At 46.9% G+C, this 20,651-nt stretch overlaps 1 protein-coding gene across 4 annotated transcripts in view; it reads left to right on the top strand.

Annotated features, from left to right (window-relative positions):
* Positions 1-349: 349 nt before the first annotated feature.
* Positions 350-20,651, top strand: part of LOC144785622 (acyl-CoA dehydrogenase family member 11-like) — a 684,407-nt gene continuing 664,105 nt past the window's right edge. For all 4 annotated transcript variants that reach the window (XR_013601998.1, XM_078664430.1, XM_078664431.1 and 1 more), the window contains exon 1: positions 350-543. Coding sequence is in view for 3 of the 4 variants with exons in the window: in XM_078664430.1 (XP_078520556.1) it covers positions 410-543 (134 nt within the window). In the remaining variant the exon portion in view is untranslated. The remainder of the gene's footprint in view (positions 544-20,651) is intronic.

Here is a 20,651-nt window from a genome sequence, read left to right as displayed (position 1 = left end):
TTGACCCAGACCCTCCCCGTCCTGCTTGCTCTTCCCGTCACACCACAAAAAACATTAACAAAGCCAATAGATTTCGAATCTTTGCCAATGCTTGTTTAACTTTGTAAGTGCTGCATCAACAAAAACTTAACATGCAAAGTGCTGCAGGCTAAACACCGGGCCGCTAAGGTGTCACACACTGCAGTGCAGAGTTTGTGCTATTTACCGAGAGGGTGGGTAAGTTGTTTTCTTAAGGGGGGAGGGTCTAACTGCCTCTCAATATTTAGCGCGATGCTCCTGAGGCTGCGTCACTCACTCACGTGCAAAGGATGCTCAGGAGCATGCACACCTGCTGACCGAGTGTAACCTGCCGTGTTTGGGAAGAAGAGCCGGGACTTCGCCGTGCAGGTGTGATCTGCGGCAGGCCGCGATGGCCGAGGATCAGTGCGGAGCTGTGCTGGAGGAGCACAGGTTCAACCAGCGCGCGCTGGAGAGATACCTGGAGGACCGGCTTCCAGGCTTCCCAACAGACTCATCGCAAGCCCTGGCTGTCGGGCAGTACAGGTAACATCTGCCTCCTGGGCTCTGGAGCCGCACAGGCGCTAGCTCACGTTAAATCCCGGGGTGCACAGACAACTTCTGTCCTGGTGGCAGTGAACCCTCAACGTAGGTGACTTTCCAAGCATATAATACCCGGCAGCCTCGCAGGTACCAGCATTCTTACCTGCCTGACACTCCAAAGTGGTCAATTTCTACACCGTGACATCGGTGTACGGAGGATGCAGGGGCAGTGTTAGTTGTGCTCACGCTGATGGAGAAAAGTAACTTTATATTTTCAGAACAGTGCTTGTCTCCTTTCAGTGCTTTGAGGCAATTGAGAATTGAGTGGGGGAGCAGGACAATCGTGCTGGGCTTTAAGTGAGACAAAAAAAGTGTCGAGGCCTCTGTCATTATAGGCGTGGTATAAATGCATAGACTACATTTCTGTGTTTCCCATAGAAGCCGTATTGTGGTTATTTTCTGAGCTTTGTTTTTATGCATCCAGATGTATAACACAACAGCTGACATACAACTAAAAACCAGCCAGAACTATTGTTTTTGTCAATGGTTGTCTCTGTGCTCTTTGCAGAGAGTCCAAGGATTGTTTGACCATGGATTCTGAACATCTTTCTGATCCACAGATAGGCATAAGGAGAACCTCGCACTGGTTTCTGCCTCTGCTCCAGAGCGCCCAGTCGAGGCCAGTTAAAAATACTTGGTAAATTACTAGTGTTCAAAGTATGCACCATACAAGAGTAAAGAGCCACACAAAATAAGAGACAGTAACATTCTTATTTTTTTATAGTGAGGGTGGCTTCGATCCTGGCGTGTACCTGTTAATGCGTTCCACCTGTCTCTCTTTAGCAGGACAATTTTGACCTATATTTGCCCAATGTGTATATATATATATTTTACATTAAGCAGCCCTGCCAAGTTCCTTGTTTATTGCATTATAAAACAGGACTACAAGCCTTGCAATTCACTTAAAAAAAACTTGAACTAGAGTAGCACATCATGTATGGACTTTGGAAACTTGGCAGCTATACATTATGGGTGTGTTCCTTAGCGCCGGGCAGTGGGGGTACGCTCGCGGCCATCCTGACCTTTTGACATGTGGTCGCCGGTCATTCGCAGCATTGGGCTGCTGTTTTCTTGACTCAGCACTAATATTGAGAAAGATATTAAATAAACTGGCAAGCATTTTTTTTACGAGTTAACAGAAGTGAAAGAAAGGATATAGCTAAGGTGTCCTGTACTACTTAACTTTAGGAACACCTTCATTTTTAAAGATATCTTGCTATAAAGATGTAAAAATATGATAATGACTATTCAAAATTCAACAAGTTTATTCGATTACTACGCAGAAGCTTTTCACCTAGTCCATCACATTATATCAGTGCATTGAGAAGTATGTGTCTTTTAAAGTGATGGTTTGTAAACACACATTTAGAAATATCCATGCTTCCACCCAGCCTGGCAAGAGTGCAAATAGTGAACTAAGAGGCAATTCAGTTGTTATATGCATCTCTGTGTGACCTGGGTTGCTATTATACATTAACAAACTTATAGTTACTTAACTCAAACAGAAGAGAAGGTTTTATACAGCGCACATCCCGAGGTCATGTATTTCGAGGTCCTCTTATATGTGGTAATGAAGAAAAAGGAGGTAACATGAAATAAAACAATTGCGGAGGATCATACCAATTTGGTCAGGTGGTGAAGCCAGGATTGAAACCAGCTTATCTGGTTTCATAATGTGCAATTCAGCCTTGAGCTGTACATGCTTCGCTTCCCCTATGAAGAATTTACACCACCCACACTCGACTGCCACTCTGCTGGCATCATTGTGGCCCTCAGTCACACCACAGATAAACATTTTTGGCCCCCTGGAAAATGTTTGTGGGTCCCCATGCGTTAGGGCAATCATAAGATAGTTGAATGGATTAATGCACCTGCCATAGAAATGTTTGTCACCTACAGACCGCAGACTGGTTTCTCACCAGGGCTGTTTACCCTTACAATGTTGATTAAATAAAGGACGTGTGCAGTTGTTTTTTATCCCTTCAACACACTGGGCAATTGAAATTGCATTTACAACCAATCCAATCCAATCCAAATTCTTAATTTCGGCCTATTAGACCATAAAAGATACAATAAAACATCGACATTTAAAATACATTCACTTGTATAAAAACATTACATAAAATACATCCATAGGAGACTAATATGAATTGGAGATACATTATAGTTCATATCAGTGTTCAGTCTTTTAATAATTTTTTCCTTATCTGCCACATGGCCATTATGAATTTGGCAACTGCAAAGACTATGTGAGGCAGAGTACTTGTTTTCAATGCTCTGTACGAGTACAAGTAACTCCTAAAGCCCAAGTTCCTGCATAATGGCACAAGCCAGTATTTCCTTGGTCTATTATAAGCTGGGCAGAAAAACAGAACATGGATTTCCTCCTCATCATGATTGCTGCACCCTGGACAGATTTTATCATCCCTCTTTGACCATTTGCAAGTAAAAGTTTTGATAGGCAGAGTGCCTAACCTCCATTGAATAAACAATTTTCTTGCTAAAATAGGGAAAATAATATCCATAAAACCTTCAAACTAGTAAGAATCTTTGGATTCCAGGAATCACTCGGTTAAAATACCGTTGTTGGGTGCAGACAGCAGGGAAGCTAGACTTTTCTCCTTATATATTTCCACCAGTCTTTTGCGAGAGACCCTGTGGCAGCCTTGTTCAGGAACCTCCCATAACTCAGGGAGTCTCAGGCGATACAATTCTTTCTTTATGAAGGCCAGCCACGGAATTCTATCACGCTGATTCAAATTCATTACATGGATAAGGTCTTGCCTGTAATGCGCAAGCTCGCCGGTGGTCCAGAGCCTGTGCCAGAAACTAAGTGGCTTTAATTCTAGATCCTCAGCTATAGAGGGGAGGCCCACATCTAATCTTAGCGGGAGCAAGGGTGTGCCACGGGGGAGGGCCAGAAGACGTCTAAAGAAATTGTTTTCTACAGTGGCAAGTTCTGACCCTGCTTTGTACCCCCATAACTCACTGCCGTAGGTTGCGGCCCCTTTAGCTTGAGTTTTATACATTTCTACTGCCGGGCTTATAGGTTTAAAAGTAGAAGTGTTTGCGACCTTCAGAATTGCCCCAGACAGTTGGGACAGCTTTAGCCGTGATCTTGCTATTTGGGGGTCCCAAGATAAGTTCTCATGTAGAGTTACCCCCAAATACGGGAAGGTTTTTACCCTTTCCAGTCTTGCTGAGCCCAAAGAAGGGTTAGGTCTAGTTCTGGGGGGAGGATTAAATATCATGAATTTGGTCTTCTCTGTGTTGATCTCTAGACCATGTTGTCTACAGAAAAGACCAAATCCATCCAGAATCCGTTGAATCCCCATCGGGGATTTGGAAAGCAGGAGGGTATCGTCGGCAAACATAATGGTCGGTACACTCCTGCCTGCCAAAAAGGGAGCGTCATTGTCCCCAACATTGTCGAGATGGGATATGACACTGTTGATAAAAAGGCAAAACAGGGTTGGGGCCAGGACACAACCCTGCCTTACCCCTCTGAGAACTGGGAACCTGGATGACAACGCTCCATCCCTCCCACACCTAACCTGTGCATAATTGCTGTCGTGTAGCCTGATTATGGCATGTAATAAGTGGGTAGGAACACCCAGCTCCTTTAAAACCTCCCATAATTTCTTGCGAGGGACCAGATCAAAGGCTGACCTCAGGTCCACGAACACCATGTACAGCCTCCCCCCTCGATCCTCACTGTTTTCCAGTAGAGGAGAACGAGGCGGAAAATCTGGTCCATGGTGGACGTGTTTTTCCTGAAGCCAGCCTGAAGGGAACTCAGAATTTGATTATCCTCCATCCAGTCTAATAGGTGGTCCAGGAGAAGGCGAGAAAATCGTTTTTGGGAGATATCTATGAGGCTAATCGGCCTGTAGTTGGCTGGGAGAAGAGGAGAACCCTTTTTGAAAATAGGGACTATTTTCGCCCCCAGCCAAGTACAGGGGATTTCCATACCTGCCGCGATGGAATTAAAAAGAATGAGCAGGTACCGGCCCCAGATCTCCGGATGATGTCTAAAGAGGTCACCGGGTAATCTATCAAGTCCCGGGGCTTTCCCCAATGCCAATCTCTCTATTGCACTGACTACCTCGCCGAGGGTAAATTCCAGACCAGCTACAGGATTGCATATAGCATCGGGAGCCATATCAGTAGCAAAATCAGTAGTTTCTTGGTACAATTTGCCAAAGTGGGCTTCCCAGACGGATGATGCAATGTTGGGCTCCACTGCAGCTTTGGCTTCTCCTGTGTCAGTATTTACCAGGGACCAGAATTTTCTAGAATCCTTCGCTTCTAGGGCAAGAGAGAGGTCCTTCCATCTATTCAAATCCAATCTGACCTTGCCAGTGCCATTGCTTCCCTGTATTTCCGCCTGAGTTCTACGACCTTGGCCTTGTCAGTACCTACTTTTATTGTGGTTATTAACTCTGTCTTGATCTTTTTGCAAGAAGAATTGTACCAAGTTGAGGTTCAAGTCTTTTTCTTGCGAGAGACTGCCACTGGGTAGAAAACCTCGCCTAGAGCTCCCACCAGATCTATGGATTTGAGCTAATTTTTCATTAAATTCTGGGGGTCTAGGATGGTTGATTAGTGCATCCATTTCTTTTAGCTTAGGGAGTGCTATTTCATAGATTTTGCGTATACTCTCTTCTGAATTTACCAGATTCCCCCATTTTACCCTACGCCTTTTGGAACTCAGAACCAGATTCCCTGTATCTTCACTGGGGTTGGTAGATAGTGACCTAGTTGGTGGAGCAGGATGCACCATATCTAATAAAAGTGCGTTGTAGTCACTATCTGTTCTTACGACCACCCTGAAATCCTGGACCTTGGACCACAGACCAATATCTACAAAAATGTAGTCCAACCTCGATTCATGGTCCTTCCTATTGAAGTTACACAGTGAAGGAGTGTCAGAAGGAGTTCGTCCGTTGCAGGCCCTTAACGCAAAATTTAGTGTGAGGGACATAATTTGCACTGCGAGAGGGGACCAAGATTTAGGGTGGGGGGATTGACATGGCGGAACACCCCAAAAATCATCTTCAGCAGTTAGGGCACCCTCCTTCAAACCTTCCAATGGTTCGAAATGACAATTAAGATCTCCGCCCATCACTATCTTACAATCAGTGGGGAGTTGGCCCAGGAATGACGAGAGATCTTCAAGTGTAGGTGATTCCATGGCCACACTGACTGGGCGAGAGTACACATTAATAATTGCCAGGTTTAGAACATTGGGCCACTTGAGTAGAACACACGGTATGCCCTGCGAAGACGTGGGTACATTCACCGCATTACATCGAATGTGACTGGCTACCCAGACCGCCAAACCGCCAGAGGGCCTCCCTTTACCACTCCACCTGGCTGGTATTTCAAAGACTGCATATCCTGCTCTACCCAGGGGTTCCCTGGCCCACGTCTCTTGAAAAAGACAGATATCACTGCTACCTACTAGTGAATCCCAATCAGTTGTGTGTAATTTATTAACAATACCCGCCACATTCCAAGAGAGAACCCTCAGGATTTCGGCTGGAGGATTTAGTCCCGGCCCCCCAGTTTTCTCTGGTGCGATGTACGGTAGTTGAACTTGGGGCCCTTGCAATGGTAATTCCATGATGGATGGAACCGTGGATGTTATGTCGGGAACCTGGAGGGCTATAGCTGTTGGGTTATGACCTGGTGGACTCTGGGATGAATTACTTACTTGGGCCCTGGAGCTAGTAGGGGTTAAGCTTTCCCAAGGGGGTGCATCAGATTCTCTATCAATGATATCAATATCACCTCTCACGGTCCCCTGTCCTACAGGTTCACTACCGATGCTCTGGGTGCGTTGTGGAGAAGCACCCTTTTGGAGTCAATCGACCTGATCCAGACAACTAAATCTGTTAGGGTGTACGTAGTTACCATGAACGGGGATATCATTACGGGTGGGCCTATATCTTGACCCATCAACGGCAAAACCCACCCTTGTCCAACCGGCATTCTTCTTCACAGTTAAATCACGTGCACTTGGATAAAAATATGACAGGGGAACCAATTCTATGGATGTATTTCCTGTACTGCCAAGCCAATTACAGATGTAGGTAGCGACCTGTGGACACTTAAAGCTTACAATTATGCAATCCCCCACACTTTTCTTTACAGTATACCCAACCCATGGAACCCTTCTAACCATGAGAACTTCACCTCTTAAATTCGAAGGAAGAGGCCTTTGGATATTGAGCCAGCTAAAAACCTTGTTGCGTAGGGAATCATAGGATTCCACCACGTCGCTGGAAAGCTCTGGTACCCCCATCAGGATCACAGTATAGGCTGCGGCCTCCGGGGGCAGGTTAACTGCTTTGCGCCGGTTGATAGAACTAGTTAACCGGTTTGGGCAGTTGGCCGTTTCATTTGATGGTCTCTCCCGGCTGGATAAACTAACCGGAGCAGACGGCTTCGAACTCCTAGCAGTAGGTACCGGGGGCAGTCGCCTGGGGAGGGGAACGGGGGCAGATTGTGGCACGGGGACGATGCTGGTGTTTTCCCGAGAGGGAACTATTGAGGGAATAGGGGCCGTAATAGTTGTGACAGTAGGGGTATAAGAAGTTTCAGCATTATATCCAGGGGCTCCATGTGTGCTTATTCTGAGCCCAGACTGATCACTACCAGTAAGTGAGCAGATGAGGTGCTCTGTGTTGTTAGGAGCAGCCCCACCAAAAATGAATGGGCCAGTGTGCATGGATATGGGAGCGGGAGTGGGGGCACTCACCGCTCCCATATCATTCCCCGTGGCAGGTGTTCCGGGGACTCCCTCGCTAACTTCAGGGATGTTCATTATGGAATCAACCTTAGCCCTTTTGGCGCCTTTGGACATCCTAGAACGTTTCCTTTTCAGTGGAGCATCATCTCTATGACCCGTGTTCTCTGATAATGTGGGACCATCTCCCAAAGCCCTGAATTGTGGTGACTCAGCAGTAGGGGTAGATTCCACATCGTCATCCCTATGAGAGTTGGATGGTGTCCTTAGCTGTCGTAGGACAGACTCTATAGTTTGGTCAATACTATCCATGATTGATAGGTGAGTCGCATCGAGCAATGATGATGACCTTGCATTGGGTGATAACCCCGGTGGAGCCTGATGAGAATTTTCTAAACCCTCCACAATTTGTTTTTCCAACACAGTAAGTCCCTTGTTAACCACAGTATTTGCCTTGGCAAGAAAATTGTCCAGAGTACATGTGACCATGGAAACTGCCTTACTTCTTGTTTCTCTCATGGCCATTTTATTATATCCAAGCTTCTGGGCTACCGGGCGGGTCAGTGAGGTTTGCCTTGATGGTGAAACGTTAGGGGGGTAGCTCGGTCCGGTCTCTCCTGTTCTCTAACGGCCTCAAACGGCCCGCCCTTTGCCCGGCATTTACAACCTGCTGCTATTCTTGCCGTGTATGTCCCAGATAACCTACAGTGGCAGTTAGTGACATAAACACAGTGGGGCGCTGAATACATTAAAATAAACATTTAAGAGTAAAGATAAAAGTTTTTTACTTTTTCCTGCAACACGAACTCAATGATCTCCAGTCTCTGGCTCCAGACTCCTCAGAGCGCGAGGTGATGTCACACAGCCAGCTACTTTACCCAATCCAGAGGTGCCCCACACTCTGTTCCCAGAAAGCAAAAAATAAAATGGTAATAAAATCATTTATTGCCATTTTATTTATCACTCTTTCTGCAGAAGTGGGGGGGGGCAACGCTCCAATGGAGGAACCCCTGCTGTTAGCATAAGTCATCATGCAGAGGTAGGAACAGAGGCCTGGCCCTGCAGGGAGTGCAGAGAGAAGCTGGCCTCTGAACTCACCCTGCTGACACACAGTCCATGTGAGTAACAACCCCTCACTTCTGTACTGTGTCAGAACTCCCATCCCATAACCATCTGCACAAGGCGCTACTGTACACAAGAGTGCACAAATACTTTTTAATATGGTGTGTCACACAAGCATTGCTAAAGTAAATTACATGGGTCACAAGAAGGGACACACAAATGCCCTTTGTGTACATTATGTTTTTGCATAATGTGGTTAACTGTAAACTGATGCTACTGTATTATGGTCACGTTATATTTTTCTTATTTTTTATCCCTTATAATGCAACTAAGAGAAAGTGAGTTCCTGGCTGACTGGGGTAAAAGCCCTAGTCAAAATGTAACCTCAAAACTAGCCAGTGTAAGGCAGAAGAACACCCTAAATTAACCTGTGCTCACCCTCTGGTACCTTGGCATGGAGCAGTCAGGCTTAACTTTATGGTTTACATTTATTTACTAGTACTATAAGCATGAAACGGAACACATCAGCTATTCGAGGCCTGATTTATTCCAAGCCACAGAGCATTGGATTGTCGAACGGATAGGAGTTTGTCGGGTGTGCATTCCTACTGTACGGTATGGTATGGTATCAGTTCTGATGTTACTTCACCCCTATTACTGTATTAATGGATAATACTCTGGAACTATATTTGACATAATACCACCCATTTATAATAGGGATTTAACTCATTACAAATTTTACATCTACTAATCTGACATATGAATTTACAGATACAAAGAGACATGACCTTTTGAAATCAACACATATGAGCCCGGGAAACAACGTTTACATTGCGGATTTTACACGGCAATGCAAACACAACGCAGTCGTTACAACGACCGCGTTGTCACAATGCATTACCTTTACAACGCAAGTCGTTGCAGCGACTTGCACTAGATGGCACTCTAGAATAATGAATAGTATGATTTACTATTCCAACACTTTCTCTAGTGTTGCACACACTAGAATTGAAATAGTAAATCATACTATTCCTAAATCCAGCGCGCCATCTAGCGCAAGTCGTTTTAATGACTTGTATTGTAAAGGTAGTGCGTTGTGTTTGCATTGCGGAGTAAAATCCGCAATGTAAAGATATATATTCATGAGCCCTGACGAAGTTCATGACAGATATTGTAAACAAAACGCATTGGCCGTATGTTTTTTACATATATGGATTTAAAACAAAGCAGGAATAAAACAGATTTGTTGTTGAACTTTATGGACTATAATTCTTCCCCGAGTGCACCTTTCCATTTATGGTATTAATTAGCTTCTAGCATTGGAATGTGTATCAACCCCGCATATCCTTCCTCCCTCCCCCCAAACACTGGACCCAATTGAACATGAAAACAAAATTAGCACAAACACAAAGATAACCTATCTAAAGGTGGGACTCTTAGGTATTGGTGGGGAGAGTCCCTGGCAGGGGGACAAATTGTGAGTATTTTGGGCTGGTAAGCCTATGAAATTCAGACATCAGTACCTTCACGAATGGCCCCCACAGCTTGGAAAGTGATGTATACTGGTTGGACAAAGAGAAGGTTATGCGTTCTGTCCCTAATCTGTACCACATTCGGTGCAGCCGTCCGGATTATGTGGGAATAATCCCCATATCCCAATGTGCCAAAATATCACGCAAGGCCTCCCCAGTGCCAGTCCAATCTGTCTGCCCCGACGAGATTTAACTGGGAATGTGAGTGCATTGGGGAAATGTAGGAAGCAGGCTCTGTATATACTATACCAAAGTGAGGTATAGTGTGCACAGAGTCCGGTGGAACCCCAAAGGTAGGCAGAGGCAAAAGTAGATAGCACCTCACTCTCTATTTGTGGTAGTGTGGTCGAGCAGTAAGGCTTTATTAGAGGGTAGTGTTAAGCATTTGTTGTACACACTCAATCAGCAAATTATATCACACACTCAAAGACTGAACTTCAGAACAATTGGTTTTTGCATAAAAATATTCTTTTAGATATTTTATTTTCTAGAACCAAGCAAGCCTGGCACAGGTAAGAAATAAATACTTTATAGTAGTAATGCAGTTTGTCAACAGTTTGAATTGAATTTGTATATGTACTTTGTTTTGATTAAAGTATTGTTACTGAAAATGCAATGCTTTAGATATACTGGACAAATACTTTGGGCTTTTTAGTAGAATATATAACTACAAAAAATAGCGGTGGGTCAAAAAGAAACAAAGAATGCCTAACTTTCTTTTTGACCCACAGCTATTTTTTGTAGTTATATATTGTATTCATAGGGAATATAGTTGTGTGTGGTCGATAAATATTCCCTTGGACCTTCCTATCCATGTTTTGTTCATACTTTTTAGTAGAATGTCAAGTAGATTACTTTACAGATGACTTTCTGCATACTGCATTTGGACATTTCTTGTAAACAGGTATGTAAAAGCGTTTTTGTTATTTATTTACAGTTTTAAAGGTTTTCATAGATTTCCAACTCCACACTTAGAAACTTTACAACATAGAAAAACAGTCCATGTTAGCCCATAGAGGAAAATAGTGTTATCGGTTAACAGGTAAGTACTTTGTTGTGGGAGTTGGTATTATGGGGTTAGACTCACAGGTCCCCAAGGTTCAAGGATGCACTCTTTTGTTACACCCTCAGCAGCACTAGGGCGGCCGGGTGCAGAGTGCTGAGGCCCAATGTTATCCAATGGGGGATAGGGGGCCTCCCGTTGGTGGCTGTTGACGAGCAGGCCACTGGATTTTGTGGGAGCAAAGCTCCTGGACGTAAGCTCAGGGCAAATGGGAGTTTTAGCCAGCACAAAAGGTGCACCCTCAGCGGCACTGGGGCGGCCAGGTACAGAGTGCTGTTTTAGCGTCGGGAGCCCTGTAGCTTTCAATGGGGAGTCTCCAATTTGCAAACACACTGCAGGCTCTGGGACAAAGGTCTTCTGGGTGTGACTACCACTTGGAAAGGTAAATTGGTATGCTGGGGGTTGGTTAGGCACCGTCGGTTGGGCCACCCAAGGCTGTGGAGCATCGGGTGCAGGGGTGCCTTTTAGGGTCTGATCTTTTCGCTCCTTGTCGCAGTTTGGGGGACCTTCCAGTTGAGGCTGCATGCATTGGCTGGAGGCTTGAGGCAGGTCAGGGGTGTCAGGATTGCAAGGGAGACCTCCTCTTGGTGTTGGGCCACTCGAACCCAAGCCGTGAGCGTTGGGTGCAGAGTGGTGCAGACTCGCGGACCAGGAGTCTGTTGTTGAACAAATCCGGTGTTCCCTGGAGACATTCTTTTCTGTTATAGGCATGGTATGTCCTCAGGGTTCTTGAGGTGGCTGGCTGCAGGGCACACTGGAGTTCTGCCTCTGCAGTTTTGAGGTGGGGACTAGTCAATGGGGCTGGGGCCAAGCCGGTGAGCGTCCTCCTCTTGTCAGCTTTGGCACGGCTGTTTGGTCCTTCTTCCTTTCTTCTTCTGGTTTCTTGTCTGAGGAAGCAAGGTTCAGGGGTGCCCCTAAATACTAGATTTAGGGGTGTTACCAGTAGGTAAAAAGTTGGGAACAACGGGTCCCTTCCCTGGGGTGGGTACACCCCTTATTATGCTACCCTCCAGTGGGAGGGAGGCATAAGCCTTTCCCTGGTTGGCTGGGTCCCCCATCAGCAAGATGGTGGGGACTGAGAGTTGTGCTTCACCTCGGCTCCCCGACCTGAAGGATTGAGCTGGCAGGGGTGGGCACACCTCTTCCTCACTTGTTTTTCCCGCTGGTTCTACCGCCCAAAGTGGGGGTCAGAGCCAGTGGGCCCAGTTGTTGAAAGCAGCAAGTGACCTATTTCTGACTCCCATCATTTCTGGCTAGAGGATTTGGAAAACTCCACAGTAGGGCAATCACGCAATATATCTATGAGATGAGATGCTTACTGGTCTTAGAGAGCAGCCAGCGTTCGAAAGGGGTAAGCTGCTGTTCAGCTCCAGTGCAGACAGATGCGTGCATCATCCAATGGTGAATCTGGGTGCAATGCTAGTGCTCCGACTCTGGGAGTGCATGGGTTGTGCATAATTACTCAAAGGGCACCAGACCCACTGGATCAAACAGGTGGGCAACAGATCTACAGCGGCCTCATTCCAAAGGTGAAATGGAGGGTCACGTAAGCCCGGGCTGAAGTCTGGAATTCTAACTATAAGTGTTAATGGAGAAGGAAGGATGTGAGGCTTCCATATCGCCAATACATCCCAAGCAGCCAACAATGAATTGGTGATGGGAGAAAGATAAAGGGTTTTGGGTCAGGCATGTTTGGGAAGAAAGGGGATTCTCCACAGAGGCTGTCCTGCCAGTGCCGCACCCATAGACAGCCAGCGCTTCTCTGACTCTTGGTGAGACCATTCCACAAAGACCCTGATTTGGGTAGCCTGATAATAGAGATAGACATTTGGGAACCCAGACCTTCTTCAATTGGTGATCTGTCATTGAGGTCTCTTCAAAGACGAGGCAGTTTGGCGGCCCATACAAATCGGTTAACCTCCTGCTGCAGGGAACGCAATGTCCCAGGGGGCGGTTCAGCAAGGAGAACCTGAAAGAGGTACAGAACCCTAGGGAGGATTGTCATCTTAATTGCTGTGATGCGTCCAAGCCAGGATAGTGAGTAGGGTCACTACCGGCGCAGGTTGGATTTGATCTGGTGAGTCAGGTAATTAAGGGCACCTGTTTCTCCCCTCGCCTATTGTGGGGGTAATATGGAGGATGAAGGCCCAGGTAGGGAATAGTTGGTGCCTACTGAAGGGGCGGGCCCGTTGTAGGGCGTTTAGTGTGTGCAGCCAAGAAGTCAAGTTGAGGGCCTGTGATTTGTGAATATTTGCCTTAAAGCCTGCAACCAGGCCAAAGGACTCCAGCTCATCCAGGAAGGTGGGGAGGGAGGTGGAAGGCTCCTCCAGAGTTTCTAAGATGTCATCTGTGTATAAACTTATAGTGTGTTCTCCCCCAACTAGAATCCCTCAGATCTTGGGGTTGCTGCGGACTCTGTGTGCTATTGGCTTTATTTATAGAGCGCATAACAGGGCGACAGATGGCACCACTTCCTGGTTCCTCTGCCAATAAGGAAGGGAGGAGATGAGCGTCCGTTAACACTGACCACCACTGTGTAGCTACTAAGAATCCAACTTATGAACCGGTACCAGAGACTGAAATGCGCCAGGGTGGCCACAAGATATGGTCGATGGACACTGTCACATTTTCTCAGCATCTAAGGCCAGGAGCATCCTTTCCTGGCCATATCTCTGAGCTTTATCAATGAGGTGGAGGATTCGCCTTGTGTTATCGCTACATTGCCACTGCGCCATAAAGCCAGCTTGGACCAGGTCAATAAGACCTGGGATTAAGGGGTTAAGGCAGCAGTTAGAACGCCCATAAAGAGCTTTATATCAATATTCAAAAGGGAGATGGGCCTGTATGAGGTGCAGTGCGATTTGGTTGCCTAGGCTTGGGGATTACTACGATAGACGCCATGAGCATGCAGGTGGGGAGTGAGGAAGAATCCTCTCTCCCATTAAACAATTTGGTGACCAGAGGTGCCAAGGTTTGGCAAAAAGCCTTATAAAAGAAGACAGGAAAGCCATCAGGGTCTCGGTATTTGGACGGATTTTGTCTGGCTATGCTGGAGATAACCTCCTCGATTCAGACTGGGCAGTCTAATTCTGCCACCCAACCCGTCGTCAGGGCGGAGGTACCGGCCTCTTTGTGGTATGCTGTCAGTGTCAGGCAGGAGATCCTGTGCAGCACAAAGGTTCCAGTAAAAATCGCAGAAAGTCTCCACTATGTGTGCGTAGCCCCTCCACTCCTGTCCCTCAGCATCAACCACCACTTGGACTCCTGACTCTTGAAGTTGAATGCGCAACCAGTTAGCTAAAACATGGCCGCTTCTATCGCCACCAACATAATACCGGTGACTCAGCCGAAGTGCAGCGTATTCTGTTCTGTCTACGGCTATTTCCACTAACTGGGCTTGAGATGCCTCCAAATTCTGGGAGCGCCAGTACTCTTATGAATACGTTCTAATGCTAGGAGTTGATGGGTTGCTCCCTCTTCTCCCAGTGAAGCTTATTGTCGGCGGCCGCTATACCTGTGAATTCCCCCAGATGACTGCTTTTAGGGCATCCCATAGAATAGAGATTGTAGCATCCGGGGTATCATTAAGAGGGTCAGATTCCTGTCTTGGCTGCAGAAGCTGCGGGCTGGCAGCCAGCACACAAATGGCTGGGGCAGCCAGGAGGGCACCCTTTAAAGTAGCCTCCTGGGTGCATGCCACATCATCCTCGACATGAAAGTCATGTGAGGGGCATGATGAGGCATGTTGTTGGATACTAAACATGACATATTTTGGCGGTACCATAATGGAGATGCCACCCTTGGGTTTGCCAAGGTGCCAGCCAATGTTATCCATTGCACAGCCTATCACTTATAGTAGACTTTAATGGTAAAGGCCACTATGGGGACACAAGCTTGCACTTAAATGTGCACACAATTGATATAATGTGCACCCTGCCTCCTGGGCTCAGGAGGCCTTCCTTAGGGGTAATCGGCATACATAAAAAATCATGCTTTAACTTTGCCAAGCATGGTGAAGACAAAGAAGACTTTGCACAGTTTGCAATGCTCCTGCAATCTACAATTAATAACACCACTGGGTTTGGACTCTCAGCAGTAAGGACAAGCCTCTCGAAACAACAAAACTCAACAACTGCCAGTACTTCTACATCATTTGTACTCTCATTTGTAGGCGAACATATTGAAGATACAACAACATGTACCTTAGACTCCTTTTTCTGTCTAGAATTAATCTTTTTCTTTTTCACATACCAAAATTAGACATTTTGACACAAATACCATCTAAATATTAGCATTGTACTTCATAACACAATCTTATTTTTTACAAAATCTTATTTTTTTACAAAATTATGACATTCTACATTACCATCCTCACTTCATACTCTCTTTTTCTTTCATTCAACATTCAACACACATACACACCCTATAAATTACAATTTTCTAAACAAAAACCTGTTAGTTGTTATTTGAAACACCAGCCATTGTACATGATATAACAACACATGGATTAGCCAATTTTGAACAGTTGGACTCTGTTTTAAATTCCTGTAGCTGGAAAAAAACTGGTCTATGCGTTTCAAACTCTCACTTGATATAGAGTTCTCATCAGGACCACGCAGCTCTAAGCTGTTCAACTCAATACGACCCAAGGATGGAAGATCAATGATTCAAAAGGGGTGCTCGTCTTTCTAGCACTGTTGGTTAAGAAGGTAAATGTGCTTGAATATGAGCCGTCCGTTTGTTCTGGCCCTAAGCGTGCTTTATTGTTTTTTCTTGCGGGATCCAGGGATAGAGCTCATATGTCCTCATTCTCTCCTGGATATCCCCCGCTTAGGTTACACTATGGTGGGGTGGAGCAGTATATGGCACCATCCAGTGCAGTTTACTATCAGAAGCAACCATGACTAATCAGTTAGTGGTTTTCACTCTCAACGTTAAGGGCCTCAACCAGTCGCTAATGAGAAGCTCTATTCTCTCTTATTTAGAAAACTCTGGAGCACACATATGCCTACAACAAGAGATGCATCTTCTCCCCAAGGATTACACAGGCTCCGCTCTAAGTGCCCGATTCGCAGAACTAACTTAAGACAAAATCCTAAACTTACTACTTTTGGTATTCACAGAATGCACTTACTACTTTTGGTATTCACAGAATACACTTACTACTTTTGGTATTCACAGAATGGATTTACGACTACTAACTTTACGTCTGCACTCAGGCTGGAGCTTCCGGCCCGGAAGCGGAGCTTCCAGCCCGGATGCGGAACTTCCGGCCCAGAGGCAGAGCTTCCAGCCCAGAGGTGGAGATTTCTGCCATGGCTAAATCTCTGCCACCGGCCAGAATCCCCACCTCTGAGCCGGAAGCTCCGCCTCCGGGCTAGAAGCCCCATCCTCCGGGCCGGAAGCCCCACCTCTGGGCCAGAAGCTTCGCCTCCGGGCTGGAATCTCCGGCCCGAGTGCGGACGGAAAGTTAGTAGTCGTAAATCCATTCTGTGAATACCAAAAGTAGTAAATGCATTCTGTGAATACCAAAAGTAGTAAGTGCATTCTGTGAATACCAAAAGTAGTACGTTTAGGATTTTGTCTTAAGTTAATTCTGTGAATCGGCCCCTAAAGCTTTTCCCTATCAAAATGTCCCATTTATCTCTTCTAAAACGGCTGGGGTAGCGATTTTGATCTCCAATAGATTTAGAGGGAAGATAGGACCCGAGATGGCCAAAATAAAGGGCAGATTACTAGCATACGCACTGATGGTAGGGTCCTGTAAAATCACAGTGGGTACAATCTACTCTCCCAATGATGATGCTGCTGGGAGGGTACCTAAGTTTAGTGCTTAATAATGAGATTGACTGATAAGTGCAGCACCATGGCCAATCAGCGGCTCTTTCCCTATATGGAGTGAACTGTTTGACAGACATGGGCCTAGCAGATGTTTGGAGATCTGCACATCCACAGTCCAGTGACTTCACGCTCTATTCCCATGCATATAGGACTTTTGCTAGGCTTGATAATATTCTTGGTACACCTGGGGTTGTTTCCATAGTACAGACAGTGGGAATTGAACCCCGCTCTTTATCGATCGCTTAAACGTGACAGTGACCCTTAGTGTCCTGTTACCCAGCCCTTCCACTAGTACTTGTCGTCGCCTCCGAGACACTTTACTACAGCGCCCGGAGGTTATTGCCCACATCACTAAGACAACGACTGATTATCTGGTGATATGAATCTCTATTCTATGGGACGCCCTAAAAGCAGTCATGTCGGGGAATCCACGATTATAGCAGCCACCGACAATAAGCTTCACCGGGAGAAGAGGGAGCAACCCATCCAGTCGTAGAATTAGAACATATTCATAAGGGAACTGGCGCTCCCAGATTTTGGAGGCAGCTCGAGCCTAGTTAGCCAGCATAGCTGGAGACAGAGCAGAGTACGCTGTGCTTTGGCTAAGTCACAGGTATTATGTTGGTGGCGATAGAAGCGGCCATCTTTTAGCTATCTGGTTGCGCATTCAACTTCAAGAGTCAGGAGTCCGAGTGGTGGTTGATGCTGAGGGACAGGAGTGGAGGGGCGATGCACACCTAGAGGAGACTTTGCCTAATATTTACCGGAACCTCTGTGCTGCACAGGATCTCCCGCCTGACACTGACAGCATACCATAAAGAGGCCGGAACCTCCTTCCTGATGATGGGTTAGGTGGCAGAATTAGACTGCCCAGTCCGAATCGAGAAGGTTATCTCCAGCAAAAACAGACAAAATCTGTCCAAATACCCAGACCCTGATGGCTTTTCTGTCTCCTGTTATAAGGCCTTTTGCCAAATCTTGGCACCTCTTGTCACTAGATTGTATAATGCGAGAGGGGATTCTTCCACGCTCCCCCCTCCATGCTCATAGTGTCTATCGTAGTAATCCCGAAGCCTAGGAACGACAAATCGCTCTGCTCCTCATACAGGCCCATCTCCCTTTTGAATATTGACCTTAAGGTCTTTATGGGCATTCTAACTGCTGCCTTAACCCCTTACTTCCTGAGCTTTTTGACCCGGTCCAAGTTGGCTTTGTGCCACAGCGGCAATGTAGCAATAACACAAGGCAAATCCTCCACTTCATAGATAAAGCTCGGAGATTTGGCCAGGAAAGGATGCTCCTGGCCATAGATGCTGAGAAAGCATTTGACACAGTCCCTTGGCCATATCTAGTGGCCACCCTGACTCATTTCAGTCTCTGGGACCGGTTCATAAGGTGGATTCTTAGTAGCAATACCCAACCCACAGCAGTGGTCCATGCTAACGGACGCTCCACCCCCCATTCCTTATTGGCCAAGGAACCAGACAGTGGTGCCCTCTGTCGCCCCTGTTATGCACTCTTTAAAGGAAGTCAATGGTGCAGAGTCCACAGCAACCACAAGATCCAAGGGATTCTAGTTGGAGGAGAACACACTATAAGCTTATACACAGATGACATCCTGGAAACCCTGGAGGAGCCTTCCACCTCCCTCCCCACCTTCCTGGATGAGCTGGAGTCCTTTGGCCGGGTTGCAGGCTTCAAGGCAAATATTCACAAATCACAGGGCCCTCAACATGACCCTCTGACTCTCTGACTGCACACACTAGAAACCCTCCAATGGGCCCGCCCTTTCAGTAGGCACTGACTCTAATCCCTACCTGGGCCTCCATATCACCCCCACAATGGGGGGGGGGGGAAGACAGTTGCCCTTAATTACCTGACTCTCCAGATCAAATCCAACCTACACTGGTGACGACCCTACTCACTATCCTGGCTTGGACGCATCACAGCAATTAAGATGACAATCCTTACTAGGGTTCTGTACCTCTTTCACGTTCTCCCTGCTGAACCGCCCCCTGGGACATTGCGTTCCCTGCAGCAGGAGGTTAACCGATTTGTATGCGCCGACAAACTGCCTCGTCTCTGAAGATACCTCAGTTACAGATTGCCAATTGAAGGAGGTCTAGGGTTCCCGAACCTCCATCGCTATTATCAGGCTACCCAAATCAGGGTCTTTGTGGAATGGTCTCGCAAAGAGTCAGAGAAGCGCTGGCTGTTTATGGGTACAGCACTGTCAGGACAGCCTCTGAAGAATCCTCTTTCTTCCCAAACACACCTGACCCAAAATCTTTTATCTTTCTCCCATCACTAAGCCATTGTTGGCTCCTTGGGATGGATTGGCGATTCGGGGGCCTCACATCCTTCCCTTCTGCATTAACGTCTATAGTTAGAATTCCAGACTTCAGCCTGGGCTTACATGACCCTACATTTCACCGTTGAAATGAGGATGGCTGTAGATCTGTTGGCCACCTGTTTGATCCAGATGGTCCGGTCCCCTTTGAGTAATTATGTACAACCCATGCGCTCCAGAGTCAGAGCACTGGTATTATACCCAAATGCACCATTGGATGATGCACCCATCTGTCCTCACTGGAGGTGAACGGCAGCTTTCCCCTTTCAAACGCTGGCTGCTCTCTAAGACCTCCAATGAGCGCCTCATCTCATTGTTCTATTGCATGATTGCCCTACTGTGGAGTTTTCCAAATCCTTTAGCCAGAAATGATGGGAGTCAGAAATAGGTCACTTGCTGCTTTCAGCAACTGGTCCCCACTGGTACTGATCCCCACTTTGGGTGGTAGAACCGGCGGGAAAAGAGAGCGGTGTGCCCACCCCTGCCAGCTCAATCCTTCAGATGGGGGAGCCGAGGTGAAGCACACCTCTCAGTCCCCGCCATTTTGCAGATGGGGGGACCCGGCCAACCAGGGAAAGACTTATGCCTCCCTCCCACTGGAGGGTGCCATAATAGGGGGTGTACCCTCCCCAAGGAAGGGACCCATTGGTCCCAACATTTTACCTACCAGTAAACACACCTAAATCTAGTATTTAGGGTTATCCCTGAAACTTGCTTCCTCAGACAAGAAACCAGAAGAAGAAAGTAAGCAGGACTGAACAGCCGTGCTGAAGCTAACAAGAGGAGGACGCCCATTGACTTGGCGCTACTGACCTGTCCCCACCTCGAAACTACAGAGGCGAAACTCCTGTGTACACTGTAGCCAGCATCGTCAGGAACCCAGAGGACCTGCCCTGCCTTCAACACAAAAGACTCTGTCTCAAGTGAACATCGGATTTGTTCAACAACAGACTCCAGGTCTGCCAAAGTCTGCGAGTCTGCACCACTCTGCACCCAACGCCCATGGCCTGGGTTGAAGTGGCCCAACACCAAGAGGAGGTGTCCCCGGCAATCCTGACACCCCTGACCTGCCTCAAACCTCCCCCCCGAACCGCGACTAGGAACTGGTAAGAAGAATTGACCCTAAAAGGCACCCCTGCACCCAACACCCCACAGCCTTGGGTGGCCCAACCCATGGTACCTAACCAACCCCCAGCATCCCAACTTACCTCTCCAAGTGGTAGTCTCACCCAGAAGACCCTTGTCCCTGAGCCTGCAGTGTGATTGCAAATCGGAAGACTCCCCGTTGCAAACTACAGGGTTCCCGACGCCAAAACAGCACTCTGCACCTGGCCGCCCCAGTGCCACTGAGGGTGCACCTTTTGTGCTGGCTAAAACCCTCATTTGCCCTGAGCTTAAGTCCATGAGCTTTGCTCCCACAAAATCCAGTGACCTGCTCATCAACAGCCACCA

The sequence above is a fragment of the Lissotriton helveticus genome, chromosome 10 (assembly GCF_964261635.1).
Source record: "Lissotriton helveticus chromosome 10, aLisHel1.1, whole genome shotgun sequence".
Lineage (NCBI taxonomy): Eukaryota > Metazoa > Chordata > Amphibia > Caudata > Salamandridae > Lissotriton > Lissotriton helveticus.
This window is presented reverse-complemented; position numbering and strand designations above follow the sequence as displayed.